This window comes from Struthio camelus, chromosome 17 (assembly GCF_040807025.1).
Source record: "Struthio camelus isolate bStrCam1 chromosome 17, bStrCam1.hap1, whole genome shotgun sequence".
In the NCBI taxonomy this organism is placed as follows: domain Eukaryota; kingdom Metazoa; phylum Chordata; class Aves; order Struthioniformes; family Struthionidae; genus Struthio; species Struthio camelus.
This window is the reverse complement of record NC_090958.1, coordinates 5,351,231-5,374,104: the sequence shown is the minus strand read 5'-3', so window position 1 is coordinate 5,374,104 and position 22,874 is coordinate 5,351,231. Positions and strand designations below refer to the sequence as shown.

At 59.3% G+C, this 22,874-nt stretch overlaps 1 protein-coding gene across 2 annotated transcripts in view; it reads right to left on the bottom strand.

Moving 5' to 3' along the window:
- Positions 1–22,874, bottom strand: part of KSR2 (kinase suppressor of ras 2) — a 98,094-nt gene that overhangs the window by 41,050 nt on the left and 34,170 nt on the right. Inside the window, exons 6-11 of one of the 2 annotated variants that reach the window (XM_068911145.1) lie at positions 12,026–12,095; positions 11,576–11,659; positions 9,524–9,591; positions 9,252–9,350; positions 7,697–7,815; positions 3,011–3,179 (exon numbers count right to left, since the gene is read on the bottom strand). In XM_068911145.1, the coding sequence (XP_068767246.1) occupies positions 3,011–3,179; positions 7,697–7,815; positions 9,252–9,350; positions 9,524–9,591; positions 11,576–11,659; positions 12,026–12,095 (609 nt within the window). The remainder of the gene's footprint in view (positions 1–3,010; positions 3,180–7,696; positions 7,816–9,251; positions 9,351–9,523; positions 9,592–11,575; positions 11,660–12,025; positions 12,096–22,874) is intronic. The other variant, XM_068911146.1, reaches the window with a different exon arrangement.

The following is a 22,874-nucleotide window of genomic DNA, read 5'->3' as shown; positions in this document are numbered from 1 at the left end:
AGCAGCTCCCGAACCTGCACCCCAAGGGCTGATTTGCCTTGTACAGGCAGGCAGGTAGCAGGCATGGATCAGCACAGAGCCGCTGCAGCCAGCACAGCTCTGCAGATCAGCACTAGTGGAGAAGGCACTATCCCCTCTCAAGCTTTGAGAGCCCAGAAGACTGTCCATCAGCTTTGCAGTGGAATCTGTGCTTCTCTGAGCTGAGATCAAAGAAGATTCAAAGGTAATTTCAGGGAAAAAGTCGCTGTATCAGTTCCCAAGCTCAAATCCTAATCCCTAAGATGACCTTCTTGATGAGGCTGCTCTGAAGCACCGAGGCCCTCCTGCGTATGAAGATGAAAGCTGGCCGAGTCCTGCTTTGCCTCAGACTGGCTCCCACCACAGGTTTCCTGTCCAGCAGAAGAATATGAGGCTAAACTCCAAATGTTTCTTTGCTGCTCTTATTTTCTGCATTTCATTTGCTTCCCTGAGTGAGCATATTCCAGGGAAACAGCTCTTCATGTCCTTGCAGAGCTCCTCAGACATCCACTACCTACCATCAGAGACCAGACTTGGCACTAGGTTGACTCTGGTTTGACTGATCCCAACTTTTTCATACAGGTAATAGAAACACTTCTCATGCTTTTCTTTTTGCACTTTGCAGCTTCTACTCTGAGGTCTTGAGGCCCACTCGTGGTTTGTGGACTGTGGCTTGGGAGATACTCCTCTGTCACACTGACCCTGGGAGGGGGAGCAAAATCAGAGCAGCTCTGCAGCCTCGACTGCCCCTGCCAGCCGGGGCGAGGAGGCAGGCACGCTGCCTGGGCCAGTGGCCAGGAGATTTGCTAGTTAAGTTTTACATGTAGGCAAAGGCTTTCTAAAAACGCCGAAGTGCCATTCCATGTCACATATGGGGAAAATCCCAGCGGCATTTGCAGGCTGTGCAGAAGATCAGGTTGATCCGTTGCAGAGAGGGTAAGCTCACTGCTGGTGCTGCATGGTTACTGCTCACTGGACTGCCCGCGCTGCCTGCCGGGATACCGAATGCTTCCTCACAGCGCCTCCGACATCTTCCTCACTCCCCTCCATCCCCAGCATGCTCCAGTGAGCGGGAATTTTCTGCAAGGCCACAGGCAGTTTGAGGTGCCGGGCACGAGCCTGGAGACCAGAGGAGCTGTGCTGTTTTTTCTCAGCTTTAGCAAATGTTTGTTACCATGGCAACGGATCCCGCCAGTCAAATGCCTCCTCTTCAGCCTCCCTTCTCCTCTTCCCTCTCTAAAGGCTTGTCAAGATGGAAGGGGAGGAATCAAGAGGAGCACAGCAGAATTAACAGAGCACGGAGGCACCGTCTGGCTCCCTCGGAGAAGCGATCCCGCCCTCCTCCGTCCTGAGGCCTGGTAGTGCATTAATCCTGGGTTTTGTAGCTGGGGAAGAAAGCAGAGGGATCCTGACCTCAAAGCTGCTGTCCCATCAGAGAGGGGCAGCACGGAGGCTGAGACGCCACGGCCACACTAGGGGTCATCAGGCCTGGCCAGCACCGCAGTGCCAGTCCTTGGAGCCATGGGGCACCAGTCTGCCAGGCACGAGCCATGCAAGTGGGCACACAAGTCCAGCTGGGGGTGCAGCCGAAGGGAACTGCCACCATCCACTGTTGGAGGCACACCCTGGAGAAGCAGGTACCCAAAATCTCAGCTTCTTCACTCCAGCCCAGAGAGATCTCATCGTGGGATGTCTCAGTATCTCAGACACAGGTCGAGGCCACAACTTTCCCTCTTCCTCCCATCCCCAGTCCCTTCCCGGAGGGAAGTTGAGGTGTTCAGGCAGACAAGGCAGATGGCTGAGGAAGACTGAAGCCCCTGTGATCCCCCTCGGTGCTTCCAGGAGTCAAGCTGAGCCATCACCTCCAGGCAAGGGACCTTTCCTGGAGCAGCAACACTGTCCCAGGGACATCCTCAAATGGCAGCAGCACTAAGGCAGGCAGTCGACAGATTTTTATGCCTGAAGGGGCTCTTCTGGCCATCTAATACAACTCTGGCATATCTGCTGCCTCAGCTGGCCAGACCTGCCCTCAGCCCCTAATTTGAGAGCAATTTACAGGGCTTTCTTTGCTTTCTTTCAGAAAGACACCACTGTGCTCACAGCAAGACTGCAAGGCATAAAGAACATGCCACCTCCCCAAACAACATCTTCCCACGATTAATGACCCTCCATGAAATACTTCTGCTGCCTCTTAGCTTGAAGTCATCTGGCTGCAGCTTCCAGCCACTGGCCCTCACTGTCCTCTAGCACTAGAGTCCTCACGTCACCAGGGATCAGCAGACTGCACACAAACTACCTCTTCCTTTTTCCCTGAAAAGACTGAGGTCTGGAAGCCTTTCCTTGGCAAATGGGTCTCTCCAGACCTCAGGACATAGGTACATAGAGCAGATTCAGTGGGACAAGCTAGATTAAACTCTCCAGTATCAGCTTCTCCCATCTATTGCTCCACAGGCACTGTGGCCCTGCCCTGAAAACAAGATTGTTGGAGGTACATTACTCCAAAGACGCAGTGAAGGCATCTCAGCTTACTCTTGAAGAGGGGTAAGAACTTGCTTCCCATTTGCCATTGAGGCAACAAACACACAGGGGCACGTTATGGACAAGTCATGCCTGGAAACTCTTTGGTAGCCGCTAGTGGGACAGGTTGCCCACAGAGGTTGTGCAGGCTTCGACCTTGGAGGTTTCCAAGCCACGGCTGCATAAAGCCCTGAGCAACCTGCTCTGGCCTCGTAGCTGACCGTGCTCTGAGCAGGAGGCTGTACCAGACACTCCTGAGGTCTGTTCTGACCCAAATTATGCTATAGTACTAAGCTCGGTTTTGCTGCTCTTTTCTGTCTCCAGTTTTCCCCACCTCAGCATAAGCATTGGCAGGCAAGGGGATCTAGTGGATCCTCACATTGAGGACATCAAGCCGCCCCCCTAGCACAGCTCACCCAGTGCCTCTCCCATCAAGGTTGGATGTACAGGCAGAGGAGCCCAGCGTGCACAGTACCTGGCAAGTTGAACTGCTTCTGCTGCCGCGTGCACTGCGGTGAGGGGTGGAGGGGGGATGGTGGAGTCGCACTGGGTGGCAGCGGCGGGGCCGGTGAGGAAGGTGTGGAAGAGGTTGTGGAAGAGGGATTGCTGCTGGAGTCTGGCTGGTAGGGCACCGGGATGTGGTCCTGCAGGAAGACGGTGAGCATGGGGAAGGAGACAGAGAAAAGGAGAGCTGGTGAGAGTGGTGCCGGCTGGCTTGTCTCACCACTAGACTCTCCAGGGCTCCCAGGATGGCAAGCAATGCTCACACAAGAGCTACCCCTCCGTATAAGTCAAGAGCTGCACCTCCTATGGCTTGGTCGCTGCCTGGAGTAGGATGGAGGTGTGGGTACAGCAGAAGTCCCTGCCAAAAGACTGCACTGGGGAGAGCGAGCCAGGGTCATCCATGTTGCTCTGAGCCCCTCTTAGCACACCACCCATGACAGCTTGACTGGCCACATCCGAGGAAGAGCTGATGTTTTACGCTTCACAGAGAACGATCAGAGCCGAGGCACCAGCATTTCCCAAAGCCATTTGGATTCACCAGTTTGTACCAAGGCCATTTCACACCAGCAGCTGGGCTTCTTTGTAAGCCCTCTGTGCTGCACACCCATAGCTGAGGGCTTCCCAAAGCCTGCTTACATTGCCAAGTCAAGGAGGCAGAGACTAGAGGGAGGGACCTGCCTACCTGGGGCTTGGTCCTTAGAGACACCAGGACCTTGGCAACTTCTCCTGGCCTCAGGTCAAGCCAGAAACCCCAAGTCTCGCTTGGAGGAGGACTGGGGGCTCATTTCAGGCAGATTTGAAAGGACCACCAACTTCCTTGGAGCATCACACAAGCATCCTGAGACATCTCATCACACCCTGCTCTGGCCAGGTGATCTCACTCTGTTAATCCTTCCTAACTGTGGCAAGGGAAACAGCTCTGGGGTAAATGAATATTCAGGGTAGGTTTCTAGAGAAGAGCTTCCACACCAGTCCCCTTCTCTTGGTATCAGCACAACCTGCCCAGCACCTGCTCTTCCGGGCTCACTGCAATGGGTTAGGAAGGACCACCCGAGAGCAACTCAGGGGAGGAGCAAAATGTGGAGAAGGACGGCCTGCACAGCTTCAGCCAAAAGATTTTGGTAAACCACCAGCAGCAAAAACAGCACAGCATTTGTCTAACCTCACCGTTGGGGTGGGTTTGGCAGCTACCTGATGCTGACTGAGAAACCCAGGTCTCTCCTTGTCCCACCTCACAGAAACGTGGTGTGAAAGGGGGACACAAGTATTGACGGGTAGGGACACCTCGCAAGGGGGGGACTGTGCACTATTAACGGCATTATATTAGACCCAAAAAGGAAAATTGAGGCCAAAATTTTGCACCTTGCTCGTGGTCCTGCTGCCCAACTTGGAGACATAGCAGGGTCTGGTTTTGAGAGTGCTGAGCACTTGACTCTCCAAAGGCAGACACTCCCACGGCGAGAGCCCAAGCACAAGAAATCTGTATGCTCCTCCCCCAGCAGGAAATCAAGTCGGACAAAATTAGCTCATTTTAAATGAGCTGGGCTTTCAGGGACACCCACGTATATTTTGCATATTCCATCCTGACACCCACGGCAATGTTGGCCAGGGAAACTGTTTTTTAAACCAGCATTGGGAGGCCACTAGGAGTAAGATTTCCATGTTATTTACAGAGCACCAGATACAGGATATGTCCAAAGATATGCTTTTAGAAAGAGCAAAGGAAGAAGGAGCCCCTGTCTCATAAAGTGCATTTATACAGGAAACATTAGCCAGAACGGGAGTGCTTGAGTCAAAGCCTGGGCAGAGGCAAGAGGACTATTTCTAAGCTGCTGCCAATATAGCTGCTATTATTGGTCCTCCTGAGAAATAGCCTGTTGCATCCTACGATCCTATATCCAATTGTATACAGCTTTTCAGGTTTGCAGACACATAAATACATATATATACACGTGCATATAGATGCACACATTAGCACATATTTCTGTATGTATTGGTGCGTACGTGAGTTTCCTCTGCAGCTTTCAAATTATATGTATACATATAGATATCTCTCTCTCTCTATATATATATATATATACACACATACACATATATATGTAATGAGCACCATTATACTATGGTTAGGGAAAGGTTAAGGAAGATAAAGTGACTGCCAAAAGCCACCCAGCAGGGCAGTGGCAGAAGGGGGAAGAGGGCTGATGTCCTTCAGGCCCAAGGCCTTCATCAGGGGACTGAACACATTCACCAGTGCCCTCTAATAAAAAAGAGAGCATACTACCCACACGAAACAATTCCCTGAAAGGAATTCCACTAAAACAACCAACCTCTCCACCCCCCACCCAAAACCCCCACTTCCCTCCCAGGAGCTGGAGCACCACAGCCCCAGGTCTCCTGTCAAACTTTGCCTCGTTTTGACGGGAACCTGCGGGTTTGACGACCTGTTCCCCAAGTCCCCCCATCTCCTCTGGCACCAAGGATTTCGCTTGAGGGCTTCCCAGCCTGCAAATTCTTTCCCTGGTACCCCAGAGCATCCACTCGCAGCCTACTGGCAATACCCTCTATGGAAGGCAGCGCTATAAAACTTCGTCTAAAATAAATCCGCAGACTGTAATTACTATTAACGCAGCGCAGAAGGAAGCTCGCCAGGTGCACTGCTGGACACGATCAAATCCTGTGCTGCTGTTTGCTCTGCCACTTTTTTTTTTTTTTTAAACTGAAGTCTCAGGTGGTGGCAGGGAGCACAAACAGCTCAAAAACGCAGGTTAGATTTGTCGCCTCCGGAGGCTCGGCGGCAGCAGAACTGGAGCAGGGCTGGCGGGACAGAGGCTATTGCAGAAGCTCTGATCCCGCTTTATTTCAGTGCTGGTGAAGGAAACAATGCTGGCGGATGCAAAACCCCCTTGAGGGGACGTGCAGCAGCCCTGACACCGAGGGGTGACAAGCCGAGGATCACTGGAGCATAATATATTAGGATTATTGGATGTACTATATATCAGTGCACAGCTGGATTTCAGATTTCGGACAGTTTCATCGTCAGGGCAAAGAGCCTGAATGCAGGGCGCAGCCTTTAGTGCCGCACGTACAGCCGTGAGCGCAGCTGAGGCCCCGGAGGCGGAAAGGCTCCAGGTAGAGCAGGGGATCAGGGCTTCGCCGAGCTGCGTCCTGGGCCATAGCGGCAACCACGGCCAAGCTAACGAGCTGCTCCGCAGGTAACGACCCTGCTCCTGCCCGGGGCAGCTCTGCTGCCGCCAGAGAGGAAGGAAGGAGCTTCCCCATGGCCGAGGAGCCCGCGGAAACCCCAGCTCAGCTCTGAACTCGCTGGCCCAGGGAAGGACCTGCCCTGGCAAAGCTGCTTCACTTCATGCAAAGACCGACCCCACTGTCAAGCTCTCATCAGCTTCTCCCAACTCCCAGCTGAGACCAGCGCTCGCAAAACCAAGGCAAATGGGGCTGCGCTGGGGCTCCTGGGCACGGAGGCCCTGGAGTTGAGCGGCACGTGAAAAGGCCACCCCGCTTTGGCACCCTTTCCTCCTCTGCAAAAGGAGCAAAATCACCCCAAACATCAGCTGGCCTCATTCAAGCTCCCTGCGCGCTCACCAGCAGGACCCACACCCGCTGGGACAGCTGGATTTCCCATGCCCCCAGCACACCCGTGGGGAAGGTGGGCAAGACCTGGGACCGCCTCGGCCAAAACCCCTCCAAGCTCTCCCTAACAGCGTCTCTGCTTGCCTGTTGCAGAAAGTCAACCTTTTCCTGATGTTGAATTTTTTCAAAAAAAGAGGCTAATAAACAGCAGCAGCAACGCTAGCCCTTCTGTTCAGCTCGCTGGCCAAATGGAGCTGGATTTACAACCCTTCTGTGAAAAGGCCATTTTGCATCGTCCCCACTTAAGGGCTGCAGAAACCATGGCCGAGGCCAGGCTGGAGACTTGCCCACGGCCCCGCAGCAAGCTCACACCAGCAGCAGCCGCAGGAGCTTGAGCCCTGGCAACCCCAGGGCCAGGCCTGCCCCTGGCTTCGGGTGCCATGGGTGTATGTGGCTGAGCAGAGGCTGAAGAACCAACAAAAGCTGCTGAACTGCTGGTGATACGGAGCTGATGCACCTCGTGCAGGGGCCGGGACAGGGCTCTGCACCACCTACGTGGGAGCAAAACCTCGCTTGCGATAGAAATCCTGGTGCACCGCAGGGCTGAAGGATACGCCAGGGCTTGGGTATCTCACCTTGAACTTTCCAAGCCCTAATCCATCAAGAACATGCCTCCGGTCGCTTTTACTGAGTTTTTTTTTTTTTTTTCCATTTAACAGGCTTGTTACTAGGCTGAAATAGCAGCCTGCCCTCTGGAAATCTCCAAAAAGCGTGGAGACACCGGTTCTTACCCCATTCAGCACTCCACCTACCGAACGCCATGGAGTTAAGGGCCATGTCACCCCTTGGCACAGCAGCACCCACCAGCACCAGGGTACCACCGCCAGACCAGCCCGTGGCGAAGCTCGCTCGTTCCTCCGACGGGACGAGGAAGGGGAACAGCCCCAGCTCTCCTGGGTGTGCCGGGACGGTGGCAGCCGTGTCGCCCTTGCTCGTCACCCCGGTCTCTGCGGGAGCCCCCCCCAGAGGGACCCGCGCAGCCCGCGGGAGAGGGCCATGCCCCTCTCACCTTGTTGATTTTGTTGGTTTTGGGAAGCGTCTGGCTCACGTGCAGGTCCGAATACCTGGGCGGCTTCCGTAAGGGATTGTTGATATCGCAGGGCACGGATTCGGTCCGGACTAACCTTGCTGCATTAACAAGGGAGAGGGGGAAAGGGAGAGGAGAGAGAGAGAGAGAGAGAGAGATCAAAGCTTTAGAAGAGCACTTTGGGATGGAGCGCAGGTCACTCCGCACACGAGCCCTGCGCTTGAAAGCCGGTCCTGAACCGCTAAGCGTTTTTAAACCGCTCCCACGAGTCACCTCCAGAACACGTCCTCGCTCCGCAGCCGCACGCGTGCCCGGCCGCGGGCTCGGGCCACGCAAAGCGCCGGCTGGAGCTCGGCGGCGCTCGCCCTTCCGCCCCCTCCGCAGCCTGCCCAACGCCCCGCTCCGCAGCGGGACGCAAACCGCCCGCCGGGACCAACGTCCCCCTCCGCCGAGGCGGCCGCCGACCGGAAAGGGAGCGAGCGCTAGTCGCGGCGAACAGCCCGCGAGGCCGAGGCTTAGCGGACGCGCGGCGGCAGAGGTCCGGGACGAGACGCGCTGCTCTCTTCGCGGAAGCCAGCCCGCAGCCTAGGGCGCTGGCGCCCGGGCCCAGCGCGGGACGAGGCGCTCCAGCGCTCGTCGGGGGGCTCCTGCCGAACGCCGGCCTCCCCAAAGCCCGCCGCGAAAACGCCCCAAGCGCTCGGGCGCTGAGGGAGGCAGCGGAGACTCAGCCTCTGTTTCTTCTCCCGCTGGGCGCCCGGGGCCGAGCCCCGCGCTGCCGCCGCCGCCGCCTCCCCATTACCGCTTCCAGCAGGGAAGCGGGAGAGGGGGCCAAAGCCGAGGTCGGCAGTCGCCCTCCCGCAGCAAGCCCAGCGCTCCCAGCGCGAGGGAGGCTGGAGGCGGCCGCCCCGCCGAGCGAAACCCGCCGCCCTCCTTCACGACGGGCCCCAAAGCGCCAGCGCGGGGGCGACGGCGGCACTCAGCGGAGCCGCCGGCTCGGCCACTCTCGGAGGGACTGGGGGACAGCCCCGAGGCGTCCCCGCTCAACAGGACAGGCCACCTCCATGCCAGCACAGCCTCGCCGGGGGCGACAAACATAAGGTGTCATCCCGCTCTTAAAATGGAGGCCGCGCTCCTAATAGACAGGCGGCGCGTGACATGCGCCAGCAGGCTCGCTGGGCCGAAGCCAGCGCGCCTTGCCCGAGGGCAACATCTCAGCCCTGCTTTTCCGACCTGCGCCGCCGGCGGCCCGGCCAAAACCTGAAAGAGAAGAGGTGGGAAGCGACGCCCCGTCCTGCTGGCGCGCCATCTCCTTCCTGGCCTGGTCGGTGCGCCCGCTTCCGTCTCCTCTTGGCGGGCTGCCCTCCCGGAGGAGGGAGCGAGGCCGGCCGCTCGGGCGGCCCCGGCAGCGGCCGGCCGGGCGCCGGCGAGCGAGACGGCGCCCACATGCACGACGGGAGCCGCGGCGGGTGGCGGGCGCCACGCTGCCACCCAGGCCAGCTTTCACCCTTAGCGAAAGGCGCAAACCTGTTGCACTTACCCCGTGCTGTGGGGGATCTGAAAAGGAAAGGTGGCAGGGGGAGGGTGGGTGGAAGTGGTTTGGGATGCAAATCTGCCTCGCACCGTACGGCTCGTCTCCCTACAAGCGGAAAAGACGGTCGGTAACGTTTTCACAAAGCGCCCAAGCGCTCCGGGAGCCTCAGTCCCATTGGCTGTCAACAGGCTTTGGGCTCCCGAGTCCCTCGGGTGCTTTCGAAAAGGTTACCTGGCGAAAAGATCCCGGAAGGCGGATTCGGGAAAAGAGGTCCTTACCTCCGCGATGGATGATCAGCAGGTGACACGGAGGGGCCTCTTTGGTGCATTTGTTGTGGCACTTGAGCCTAGTAGGAAATGAGGAGGGGAAAAAAGGAGAAGAAAGTAGTAAGGGACAAGACAAAAGGCGACCCACGGAGCGCTGGTGCGACGGCCAGATCCTGCCAAGGGCAGCCAGCTTCCAGCACGGGAGCGTCGCTGCAGCCAGAGGGACCTTTCGCAAGCAGCAAGGTGACCTGATTTAATATTCCTGTTTTGCAAAGCTCTGTTTGCTCACTACCTGGATGGTCCCACCACCAAACCTGTCCAGACCCAGCAGATTTTGGGGCTGTCACTTGAAAAAACCTGTTTTCTCCGTTACGGAGGCCACGGCTCTACGCGAGATCGAACTGGGCTGTTGGTCCAGCTGCAACCAGAGGCATAAAGGGATGCACATCTCCCCACTGCGAGGCAGCGGGACGGGCGCATCTCCCCACCGCGGGGGGAGAGCCAAGGGCACTGGTTCGACTGGGTCTTTCCATCCCCCCGCTGCCAGGGAAGGCGAGAGGCCAGCGAGGCCGAAGAGACAGCCCCCCTGCCTCCTCTTCCTCCAGCCAAACCCAGCCACCCCCTTCCAGCCTAAAGGATGCCCAAAAATTGCCCTTTCCGACGGCCTGAGCCACAACAAAGGCAGCAGAGACCCGCGCGCAGGGGAAAGACCGCGTCACTATTTCCTCCTGAACGGTGTCCAGGGCTAACGCTGGGTTACGCTTAATTTAATTCCAGTGCAGCAGAGGGGAAGTAACCGGTTACCCCCCGGCTCCCCTCCCTCCCGTTGGCTCTCGATGAATCTCTGCCATTGTAGCGTCCCTTATAGCTTTATTACCAGGGCATTTAACAAAAATAATGGGGCCATTTAAAGCTACGGCAGCTTCATTTAATATTCTGCAGAGCCTTTCTGATTTAACAGAGCCGGGGCAGGAGTTTGTCGCGGGCTTCACCCGCGGGTCATGCATATAGGCACGAGCAGGCTCCCGCGCCCCCCAGACGCCTCTCTTCGTTCCTCATCAGGGATGTAAAGGAGCCCCCGGCTCGCGCTGTGCCGCAGCCGCCCCGGCGGAGCTGGCTGGCAGGCAGCACCGGGGGGGGAAAAGGCAAAGAAAAAAAGGGATTCAGAAAAACGAGTGCAAAGGGTGGAAAAAAAGAGGAAAAAAAAAAAAAGGAAGAAAGGCGGCAGACACAAGTCAATGAGCTGGGTAATGAAACTTCAGGAGCCTCGCCTGTTAGCTTCTATTATAAAGCCGTTCCTGGAGGAAGAGTCAAAGATTAATTTGGTATTGGAGGCCTGGGGGCTTTTTTTTTTTTGCTCCGTTTGTTTGTTTTACCTGCTCCCCCTCCGCCGCCCCTCATTAGGGGAGCGCAGCGCCGGGGCGGCCGGCTACAGCAGAGTCGGCAAACACAAACTTGTGTTGTGGGGCTTTGTGTTGGCCCCAACTCTCTGAAAAAACGCAGGTTTCTTTTCTTTTTTTCCTCCGGGTGACGACGGAAAGCGGGACTGACCCGGAAAGGGGCAGCGCCGCGTACCCCCGGCTCGCCCCCAGCCCGGGCGCCCCCCCGGCGGCTCGTCCGCATTGAGCGGCCCTGGCCATTTCTAAGCGATCGAGTAGGCGAGGGAAAACAGGTGAAGAGCCCGCGAATCGGACGGGGTGACATGAGCAGAAAACGGCATTCGATTCTTGAGGAAACAAGGGCTTTTTTGAAAATTGCTTTAAAAAAAAAAAAAAAATCAGGCGCCGAAGCATTTGGTAGCATCACTTCAAGGAAAGCGGGCCGCCGAGCGAAGCCTGTAAAGGGCGCTGGCGCCTGGCTCGCTCTCCTTTTAGCCCGACTTCGCGACCTCTCCCGGGCGGCCCCTTCCCCACCCCGAGCCGCCTCTCAAAGGCGGTTTGGCCGCCGCCGGCTGCGTTGCCGCGCTCTGCGCCCCGCGTTTTGCGCAACCCGAAACCCCTTCGGGAGCTTTCGAGGACGTGCCAGCGGGAGGCCCGGCCCGGCCGCCCCACGCTGAGGACGTACTTGCAGTTTTTGCACTTCAGGCCGAACAGCATTCCCTTCCCGCAGACGGTGCAGGTCTGAGACATCCAGTACTTGGTGGAAAACCTGCGGGGAGAGGCGCCGAGGATCGCGCCGCGGCCGCCCCGCCGCCCCCCTGTCCCGCCGCGGCCGCCCGCCGGCGCGCAGGCGATTCCCTCCGGAGACGCCCAAGCCCGCGTCCCAGCCGAGCGCCTTCACCACAAAAGGCCCCGGCCCGGCCCCAAAAAAGGGGGGCCCCGTTCCGCCACCCGGCCCCCTTCCCAGCTGGGGGCCCCCAAAGGGCCGGCCCGCGCCGCCACGGCCGCCCCCCCGGCCCCCGCGCGCACCCAGCGGAGGGGAAGGCACCAGGGCGCCCGAGGAGGAGGGCGCGGGGTGCGGGTGCCGCGGCGGGGCAGCGCTCGCGGCCCGGCCGGCGCCTCGCCGTCACCGTACCTGTGTTTTATCGAGTTGCCTAGGTCGCGCCGGGGGATCTGCGGGGACCAGCGAGGCACTGACAGCGTATCTGCAGGCCGAGCGGACGGGAGCAGGGGTGGGGGGGGGAAAAAGAATTAAATGTTAATTTAGAGGAAAGCTGGAATTTGCCCTCTCCAGGGAGGGGGGCAGCGAAGGAGGCACAAGAGGCTTTGCCCAACGGCCCCCTTCGAGGGGCGCTGCCAAACTCGGGCTGGGCCGAGTGCGCCGGGAGGCGCCGGGCCCCGCTCTGCCGGGCACCTCCTGCGCCCTCCCGGCCCGGCCCGCGGAGAGAGGAGGGAGCCCGCGCGCCCGCCGCCGGGCCCCGCTCTGCCGGGCACCTCCTGCGCCCTCCCGGCCACCCGGCCTGCGGAGAGAGGAGGGAGCCCGCGCGCCCGCCGCCGGGCCCCGCTCTGCCGGGCACCTCCTGCGCCCTCCCGACCACCCGGCCCGTGGAGAGAGGAGGGAGCCCGCGCGCCCGCCGGGCCCCGCTCTGCCGGGCACCTCCTGCGCCCTCCCGACCACCCGGCCCGGCCCGCGGAGAGAGGAGGGAGCCCGCGCGCCCGCCGCCGGGCCCCGCTCTGCCAGGCACCTCCTGCGCCCTCCCGGCCCGGCCTGCGGAGAGAGGAGGGAGCCCGCGCGCCCGCCGCCGGGCCCCGCTCTGCCGGGCACCTCCTGCGCCCTCCCGACCACCTGGCCCGCGGAGAGAGGAGGGAGCCCGCGCCCCCACCGCCGGGCCCCGCTCTGCCGGGCGCCTCCTGCGCCCTCCCGACCACCCGGCCCGCGGAGAGAGGAGGGAGCCCGCGCGCCCGCTGCCGGGCCCCGCTCTGCGGGGCACCTCCTGCGCCCTCCCGACCACCCGGCCCGTGGAGAGAGGAGGGAGCCCGCGCGCCCGCCGCCGGGCCCCGCTCTGCCGGGCGCCTCCTGCGCCCTCCCGGCCACCCGGCCCGCGGAGAGAGGAGGGAGCCCGCGCGCCCGCCGCCGGGCCCCGCTCTGCCGGGCACCTCCTGTGCCCTCCCGGCCACCCGACCCGCGGAGAGAGGAGGGAGCCCGCGTGCCCGCCACTGGGCCCCGCTCTGCCGGGCACCTCCTGTGCCCTCCCGACCACCCGGCCTGTGGAGAGAGGAGGGAGCCCGCGCCCACCGCCGGGCCCCGCTCTGCCGGGCACCTCCTGTGCCCTCCTGGCCACCTGGCCCGCGGAGAGAGGAGGGAGCCCGCGCGCCCGCCACCGGGCCCCGCTCTGCGGGGCACCTCCTGCGCCCTCCTGACCACCCGACCCGCGGAGAGAGGAGGGAGCCCGCGTGCCCGCCACTGGGCCCCGCTCTGCCGGGCACCTCCTGTGCCCTCCCGACCACCCGGCCTGTGGAGAGAGGAGGGAGCCCGCGCCCACCGCCGGGCCCCGCTCTGCCGGGCGCCTCCTGCGCCCTCCCGACCACCCGGCCTGTGGAGAGAGGAGGGAGCCCGCGCGCCCGCCGGGCCCCGCTCTGCCGGGCACCTCCTGTGCCCTCCCGGCCCGGCCTGTGGAGAGAGGAGGGAGCCCGCGCCCACCGCCGGGCCCCGCTCTGCCGGGCGCCTCCTGTGCCCTCCTGGCCACCCGGCCTGTGGAGAGAGGAGGGAGCCCGCGCCCACCGCCGGGCCCCGCTCTGCCGGGCACCTCCTGTGCCCTCCCGGCCCGGCCTGTGGAGAGAGGAGGGAGCCCGCGCGCCCGCCGCCGGGCCCCGCTCTGCCGGGCACCTCCTGTGCCCTCCCGGCCCGGCCTGCGGAGAGAGGAGGGAGCCCGCGCGCCCGCCGCCGGGCCCCCGCTCGCCCGCGGCCTGCAGCCGAGGCAGAGCGCGAAGCGCCGACGCTTTCCAAAGAGGACGGGGGAGCCAGGCCTAGATGGCCCAATTCATTCGGAGGCCGTCAAGCCTGGCGGTGGCGTTTCCAGCCGCGCAGACAGCCAGGCGTCCGCCCGGCCGAAGGCCGCTCAACGCTTGCTCAGACCGCCTTCAAAAACGAAAAGCGGCCCTTCGCCGTTCCCCTGCTGCGGGAGGAGGGAGGGTAAGGGGACCCCGGCTCGACAAGGGACACAGGACCTCCCTCCGGGCCCGCCCGCCCGCCCGGGGGACGCGGCGCCCACGGCCGCCCTCCGCAGCGCTCCTGCGGCAGCTCGCCGGCGCCCGGCCCGACGGGGCGGCACCTCCCTCGCCGGGTTTGCTCTCCAGATTAGCCTGGCCAGCGGGGAGCAGCGCCGTTTGCTTTAATATCCAGCTTAATACAGCGGGCTGAAGTGTCTTGTAATCGCGCTCCCTTTCTGAAGGTTACATTTGCATGCGGCGCCGGGCCGCCCCGGCGCGCTGGCTGCCCGCGATAGCCGCTGCCTCCTCGCAGCGCCGGAAAACAGCCTGGCGTCAAACAGGCCTCCGAGGCGGCCTGACGGGCTCCAGCTCCGTCTCCGGCCCCGCCGCTCCCGGACAGGACGAACCATCGCGCCCGTCGCCTCACGGCCCCGCTTGCCCCTCGGGCTCGGCCGGCCATTAAGGAGGTTCACAGCGAGGCTCAACTGAAGCAGTTGGTAGCTAAGAGGCCCAAGGGATGCCCAGCCGCCAGCGTGTCGGACTGGGGTCATTTCTCGGCGCCCCTCGCGCCGCGCCGGCTCCTGCCCGTCACCTGCCCTCCCGGCACGACCGGCCTCGCGCAGCACGGTCCACGCTTGCCACGGGCCGGCGGCTCGGCGCTCGGCAGCGTCCCACCCCTTCCCGTCACCCCAGCACGAGGTGGCCCCGCCGGCGCAAGGGCTGCTCTCTCCAAAAGGTCGTTTGCTCCGCAGTAAATCCTATTACGCAAATAAAAGCCGCTCTCCCCCCGCCGACACGTCCTCGCTGAACACCCGGGCCAGACCAGCTCCTTTCCCAGAATTAAATTACAACCTCCGCTTTATCATCCGCAATTTATTCCGACTAACTTTCAGCTGGCCTCAATTAAATCCTGCCGTCGTGGGGAGGGGGAGATGCGGAAAGATGGCTGAGGCTTTTAATTACTTTCTAAATGTGCTCGGTGCAACGTTTATTAAAGTGTATCGGGGCTTTTAACCTCCTAACCGAAACGAGACCGCCGTGATTCACCGTTAATTATTTTCATCGCGGCGAGCGCTGTCTGAAGAATCGGCGATTGTAACGCTAGACCTGCTGTTTGCAGGAGGGAAAACACAACAAAAGCAGCGGGCAGGAGGGCGCAGGAGAGCTTGCAGTTACGGCCCCGAGCATTTGGGGCGCCTCGAAGGCCAAGGGAGACCGTCCCCTCGAACCCGCGGCGGCGGCCGCTTCTCCGCGCCCGCCCTTAGCCCAGGGCTACGCGCGGGAGAGGAGGGACGGCGACGCGGGGCACAACAACGAGATGTTCGCCCAAGCAGGTGAAGAAGTGCAAAGACACCGCGCCGCGTCCCTGGGGGCTGCGCTCGCAGAGCAGGCGCTGCATTTGCAAAAACTCCGCGTTAACATCTCCATAAAAGCCCACAGCCTGGCACGGCCCAAAGCAGAGAGCAAAAAACCTCGGTCCCGCTTCCCCCGTCACAAAAGCGGCCGCGCCGGCGGGAGCAGCCGGACCAGGCAACCGGCAACCCCCGTCTGGAAGAGGGGAAGATATTCCTTGGCCAGAAAGCCAGAGCCACGAGCAGGCGAGGAGCGGGAGCGCGCTCCGGATGCGACTGCCCTGGGAACTGAGCTGCCGGCTCGGGAAAAGGGTTGCACGGCACCCAAAGCGGAGGCGGCGGGCAAGGGGCCGCCCGGCAAAGGTCGCGGCTCTCGCGCCGCGCAGTTTATCCTCGAGTCAACAGCCTGCGCTTGACGGGGATCAAAGGCGCCGAGAGGAGGGAGGAAAGCGCCGGCCGGGGCCGAGGGGGAGGGTGACAGCCGCGTTCGGCACTTCTCTGACAGCGGAGGCAGCGGCGGAGCCCCGCGAGCCCCGGTGACAGGCAGCTGTGACAGCCAGCGCGGCCGCCTGAGTGGCACTCGCGCGCGGCCGGGGCAGCGGCGCGGGCGCTGCAGAGCGAGCGCCTCGGCCGTGACGCCTGCCGTGACCCGGCGCGCTGCCCTGGCTTCCCGCTCTGCTGCACGCCAGCCCGGCGCGGCACCCGAGGGTGCCCCCGTGCGAGATGTCCCCCCGCCCCAGGGTGGCCCTGCAGCACCCACGGCAAGGGGCTGCTGGGATGGGATGAGCGAGTGATTCTCCCACGCCTGCACCCTCCCCAAATGACCCCTCTGGGCTTATACACCCGAACGGACCTGGTGACGGCCTGGCACTGGGGCAGGACCAAGAATATCTTCACCCACCAGCTGGCTCTCACCCAGGAGGCCAGGCAGCCACACGGCATTGCCTCCACCACCCTCGCACAAACAGCCCAAAATCCTTTTGGATGCTGGTTAAGATACTTATTCCTTGCTTCCCCTCCAGGGAGACCTGGAGGGAGCAGCGCCCCACCGAGGCAGACCACCCAGTTTGACGGGCTCTGCTCAGAGGGTCCCCATCCCCGTCTAGGGCAGGCGGGAAGGGAGCCAGAGCTCCGCCTGTCTCCACCTTCTAACCTCCCTGGGAGCAGCAGAGGTAGGACGAGGAGGGAGGCAAAGTCCTGGGGGCTCACCAAGCCCCCAGTGCCCTCCCCAAAACCACCTGGATCATTGCTCCCGGCCAACAGCGCAAGGGTGCTGCAGGCACCGCAAGGATGATGCCACTTGTCCACCGTCTCCGAGTGGAGGTGGGGGCCCTACTCTTTCACCAACAAAAGTGGCTGCCCTCGAAGTCGTTTCTAGATGCGCTGAATTGCATCTATTGTGGTGGTGTTTTGGCATGCTATCCTCCTCGTTCCTCTGCTGGCACCTTTCTGGCTGCCCAGGGAATTTGTATGAATTTGTTATCCATCATGGTGACAGCCAGATAAACAAACCCTCCTCCTCCTACTACAATAAACAATGCGAGCCTATTTTAGCATTATGCATGGGATGGATAAAATTGATGGAAATAAACTTGGAAAGAAGCCCTGGAACGACTCATTGCAAAGCCAAAGAGCAACAATGAGACTTTGTACTTCGGCAGCACCTTGAACTCCGGGCTGGAGGTCTGCTTGTGAGGCTGCTCCTGCGAGGGGCCTTCACTCAAGACTGCTCTATAGCCACACCACCAGTTTGGCAAAACACGTGCTCCAGGCTAGCAATCAGTGTTCTCACTCAACCATGACCAGATCATGCTACCCTTCGGCTCATACCCTTGCCAGCAAAACTTAAAAAACATCTCCAAGTGGTGGAGCCCACATGCCAACCAGCTCATCTCAACAGCAGCTCTTCATTCACAGCCCAGTTGCTTCAGAGGTCAACTGCCAACCACTAGCTCTCGCATATGGTCTTGACCTTGAAGACTGAGGCCAGTCCTGCTAGAGAGTGCCTTCGCCTTGACTTCACTGCAGGTACAGAGCTCTCCCTGGTAAAGGGAGGCAGGACCATCCCCAAGGTGGGCCCGCAGCTGGGGAACAGCTGTTCTTGTGAGTTGGGAACACCACAAATGGGAGGCTCTGTGGGACAACGTGAAGAAAGCCACCATCTACATTTCTGCCCCATATTCCCATCCAACCAGCCTCCATCCTCAGAAACGCGGCTTGCGCAGACATTGTTCATCAGGATGCCACAGGCAGCTCGTCATCATCTCATTGCCCATCCCTGGGCCTTGGCAGCCAGGCACGGCCAAAGAGGCTTCTCTGTGTTCAGCCCCAACAACACGGCCCACAGGGAGGGCACTGTGGGGAGGATAACAGGAGAATCAGCTCCATGCCCCCGCAGGAGGACATTTCTACCTTGGCTCAGGGTCCTCACCCTGGTACCAGCACAAAATTGGGCCAGGCCCTACTCTGCAGAGAGTAAATCCCAGCTCTGAGCACTCTGCAAGCAACAGATGTGCAATCCATGAGCTGGGACAGGACTGCTCATGTGGCTTTTGTCACTATTCAAATAACCTTCTTTCCTGGTGGGAGGGATGAAAGTTTCCTTCTCCTCCACTGCAACGAATCTATCTACAGCCACCAGGCAGTGACACTGGACTGACGTGCTGCAAGCCAGATGCCACGCTCACCTCCCTGAACAAAAACGGTGCTCAAGCGAGAAAATTGTGATAAGCACAGCTGAGGCACGGTCACTGGCCATGCCTCGAATCGTGCCAGCACCAGTACCCATCATCCAGACCCACACCTTGAGTGGTGAGGAAACCATGTGCCAAAGACGGAACCCTTCTCCCCACAGCAATGGTCATCAGAGATTCTGAAAGAGCTTCATGCCCAGGGAGGCACCCGAGGGTGGAGGCACCTGAGGGTGTAGGCACCCTCCACGAGACGCCTCAGCCCATGCTCTGGCCAAGGAGCGTGGCCCTCGCTCGGGAAGAACCAGGTCTCGGGCCAAAAGTGGCCACAGCCTGGACATCTCCAAACAGCAGAAAAAGGCAGCTACAGTAATGCTCAGAGCACTAGCACTGGCAGCTTTCCCCCGGCAATACAAAATTTGCGCAGGCTTCAAGCTAAAAAAGGGGTGACCTGCCTCTCCGATTATTACGTACAAGAGAGTTGAAATGGGCAATCACAGCTCCATCCAAAACCAGATAGCAGGAGTTCAGATTTGCCTAGACTCACGTTACACCCTGCCACAGCGTTTCTGTGTTATCCTCAATAGGGGCAGAAGGAAGCTTGCCGATGCAGCGGGCTGAAATGAAATCGCAGCCTTTGCCCGTCAGTCAGCTCATCAAAAGCAGCCGAGGCGAACGAGGCAGAGCAGTTCTCTCTCTGATTCTCTCCCCGGTAAGAAAACAGAAGTCACTTGATAATAATGGCAGTTCATCTTCAATCCTATTTATATAGCTGGAATGTCACGTTCAGTCACTTCACTGGCTTAAATGCTCGTATTGTGATCTTTTCCTCGTTGAGCCTTGCAGGGTCAATTAAACAGACAGAGCTGCATTCTTCCTGCTCGGCATAACATCGCCGGAATAGGAATTCCTCGAGACTCGGGAGGCGACTTTGGCAGCATCTTTCTGCAGCGCTGCTGTTAGGAGTAGCCCGATGGCAGGTCCATCGTTACGGATGTCGAAACACTGTAAACCCACCTGCCACACACAACAGGGCGCTGATCCACTTCGGGGCAGCCTGCATCAAAGTGACTGGCCCTCGGCCATGGCTGGCTGCAGGCTGCCTTTGCTCCACTTGGCCAAAGCTGCAAAAATCAAAGCCGCTGCCTGAGGAGGTCCAGGTAGGGCTTGCCATCAGGTGCAAACGCGGCTATGCAGGTGTTTGTGCAGGGTGTCCTGGGTGCCTTTCCATGAGCGCAAGGGGGAAGAGGACAAGCTCAGGCAGAAGAAAGCCACTGATGGTCACTAAATACAAAAAAACAACATATGACTCCTGAAGTCCCCTGCTAAAAGCAGGTCGGGCTGGAATAGTGGTAGAGGGAAGTCTCATGTAGGTTGGCCCTGTTGTCACTCTTCCCCAGGAAACTTCCCTGAAACGCTTATCTTGCCCCCCCAGAATCAGACCAGAATCAGCTCTTGGTCAAACTGGGTGGTCTGCCTCGGTGGGGCGCTGCTCCCTCCAGGTCTCCCTGGAGGGGAAGCAAGGAATAAGTATCTTAACCAGTATCTCACACCAGAATCAGCTCTTGGTCTACAAAAAGGAGCAACACATACCCAAGACGCAAGAGCTGTTTTGTGTCCAACCAGAGGCAAGGCTCAAGGATCCTCAGGGCTAGATCCACTAAATGATCTTAGCTCCCCAATTCCCTCCTCTCAGCCTTTGATGGACTGCCAAGTGTGCCTCGAGGCCAGCCCTGTGCAGGGCTCCTTCGCAGCAGCTCAGGGGACTCGAAAACAGTGCAAGCAGCACTGGTGGTATCTCAGCACTTGCAGCTTGCTTGGCCAACACCGTGTGACAACCCTAAACACCAGGAAGGCAAGGCCAGGCTACTTACTGGAGGCAGAATCAGAGCCCTGTGCCACAGATGCTGCTAGTCCTTGGTCACACAGCCAGTAGGTAGAGCCAGGAACAAGATCCAAGAGAAGCAGCCTAACCAGCTGGGTTGCATTGCGTTGACTGCTCTTTTCCTTCTGCAGTGTCAGACATCGGCTACGGCTGGAGGAAGGGCATGTGGTGGGGACAGTCCCTACAATGTGCCTTTGGGTGCTGAAAGTCACAGTGACCACCACACTGGAGTGGAGAGAGAGCCTTCTCCCAGGCATGAGCTGGGACCCCTTCCAGCTCTGTCCCTACTCCTACAGCAGGAGCATCACCAGCGAGGGGCCACAATCCAACCAGTTCCCTGCCCCGTGGGGTCTCAGACCTGCCACAGCCCACTCTCCCCTGTTCTGCCTTCAAGACCACATCAGCATTTCTTGCAGACCCTGGAATCATTAGGATTAAATGGATCTGCAAGTGACATTTGCAAGTATAAGCCCGGGGAGAAAGCAGCTCCCTCAAGACTCTCTCCATAGTCACCAAGGCTAAAGCTGGGCCACGCACAGAGACGCGAAGAGCCAGCCAACGTTCACCTCCTGGGGGGCAGGCCTCCAGGAGGGTCTCCACACTACAGACCCAAATGTGAAACAGTTCAGTCGGCTGGAGAAAGAGTTCATTTTTCTGTTCTAGCACAGCAAAGGGACATGCAACGTTTTTTGTTTGTGCTTTTTAGGAAAGCACAAACATTTGTTTGTGCTTTTTATGTGCTTTTTAGGAAAGCATTTTGTTTGTGCTTTTTATGTGCTTTTTAGGAAAGACAGGCCAGGAAGGCGAGGTGGTGGAGTTGCTCTTTATGTGAGGGAGCAGCTAGAATGTATGGAGCTCTGCCTCGAGGTGGATGAAGAGCAAGTTGAGAGCCTATGGGTAAGGATTAAAGGGCAGGGTAACATGGGTGACACTGTTGTGTGACTATAGGCCACCTGACCAGGAGGAAGTCATCGATGAGGCCTTCTACCGACAGCTGGAAGTAGCCTCACAATCACAGGCCCTGGTTCTCATGGGAGACTTCAACCACCCTGACATCTGTTGGGAAGACAGCACAGCTAGGCACAAACAGTCAAAGAGGTTCCTGCAAAGCATTGATGATAATTTCTTGACTCGGGTGGTGGAGACGCCAACGAGGAGAGGTGCAATGCTAGACCTTGTACTAACAAACAAAGAAGGTCTAGTTGGAGAGGTGAAGGTTGGGGGCAGCCTTGGCTGCAGTGACCATGAGATGGTGGAGTTCAAGATCCTATGAGGAGGGAGCAGGGCAATAAGTAGGATTGCAACGCTGGACTTCAGGAGAGCTAACCGTGGCCTCTTCAGGGACCTACTTAGGGGAATCTCATGGGGTAGGGCCCTGGGGGGAAGAGGGGTCCAAGAAAGCTGGTTAATATTCCAGCATCACTTCCTCCAGGCTCAAGATCAGTGCATCCCTCTGAGGAAGAAGTCCAGCAAAGCGGATTCAGCAGGAGACCTGCATGGATGAGCAAGGAACTCCTGGCCAAACTCCAACAGAAGAAGGAAGCACACAGAATGTGGAAAAGGGGACAGGCCACTTGGGAGGAATACAGGGACGTTGTCAGAGCGTGCAGGGATGCGACAAGGAAGGCTAAGGCCCAGTTGGAATTAAATCTGGCAAGGGATGTCAAGGACAACAAGAAGGCCTTCTTCAAATACATCAATAGCAAAAGGAAGACTAGGGAAAACGTGGGCCCGCTGCTGAATGGGGCGGGTGCCCTGGTGACAAAGGATACAGAGAAGGCAGAGTTATTGAATGCCTTCTTTGCTTCAGTCTTCACTGCTAAGGCCAGTCCTCAGGGATTCCAGACCTTGGAGACAAGAGAGGAAGGCTGGAGAAAGGAAGACTCTCCCTTGGTCGAGGAGGATCAGGTTAGAGATCTTTTGTCCAAACTTGACATCCATAAATCCATGGGCCCCGATGGGATGCACCCACGAGTGCTGAGGGAGCTGGCGGATGTTATCGCTAGGCCACTCTCCATCATCTTGGAAAGGTCCTGGAGATCAGGAGAGGTGCCTGAGGACTGGAAGAAAGCCAATGTCACGCCAGTCTTCAAAAAGGGCAAGAAGGAGGAGCCAGGAAACTACAGGCCTGTCAGCCTCACCTCCATCCTGGGAAAGGTGATGGAACAGCTCATCCTGAAGGTCATCACTAAGCATCTGGAGGACAAGAAGGTGATCAGGAGTAGTCAGCATGGATTCACCAAAGGGAAATCATGCTTGACCAATCTGATAGCCTTCTATGACAGAATGACTGGCTGGGTAGATGAGGGCAGAGCAGTGGATGTTGTCTACCTGGACTTCAGCAAGGCTTTTGACACTGTCTCCCATCACATCCTCCTAGGTAAGCTCAGGAAGTGTGGGTTGGATGAGTGGACAGTGAGGTGGCTTGAGAACTGGCTGGATGGCCGAGCTCTGAGGGTTGTGGTGAATGGCGCAGAGTCAAGTTGGAGGCCTGTGGCTAGTGGTGTCCCCCAGGGGTCAGTCCTGGGTCCAGTCTTGTTCAATATATTCATCAATGACCTGGAGGAAGGGACAGAGTGCACTCTCAGCAAGTTTGCTGATGATACTAAACTGGGAGGAGAGGCTAACACACCAGAAGACTGTGCTGCCATGCAGAGGGACCTGGACAGGCTGGAGAGGTGGGCGGAGAGGAACCTCCTGAAGTTCAACAAAGGCAAGTGCAAGGTCCTGCCCCTAGGGAGAAATAATCCCCTGCACCAGTACAGGCTGGGGGTTGACCTGCTGGAAAGTAGCTCTGCCGAGAAGGACCTGGGAGTGCTGGTGGACAACAAGTTAAGCATGAGCCAG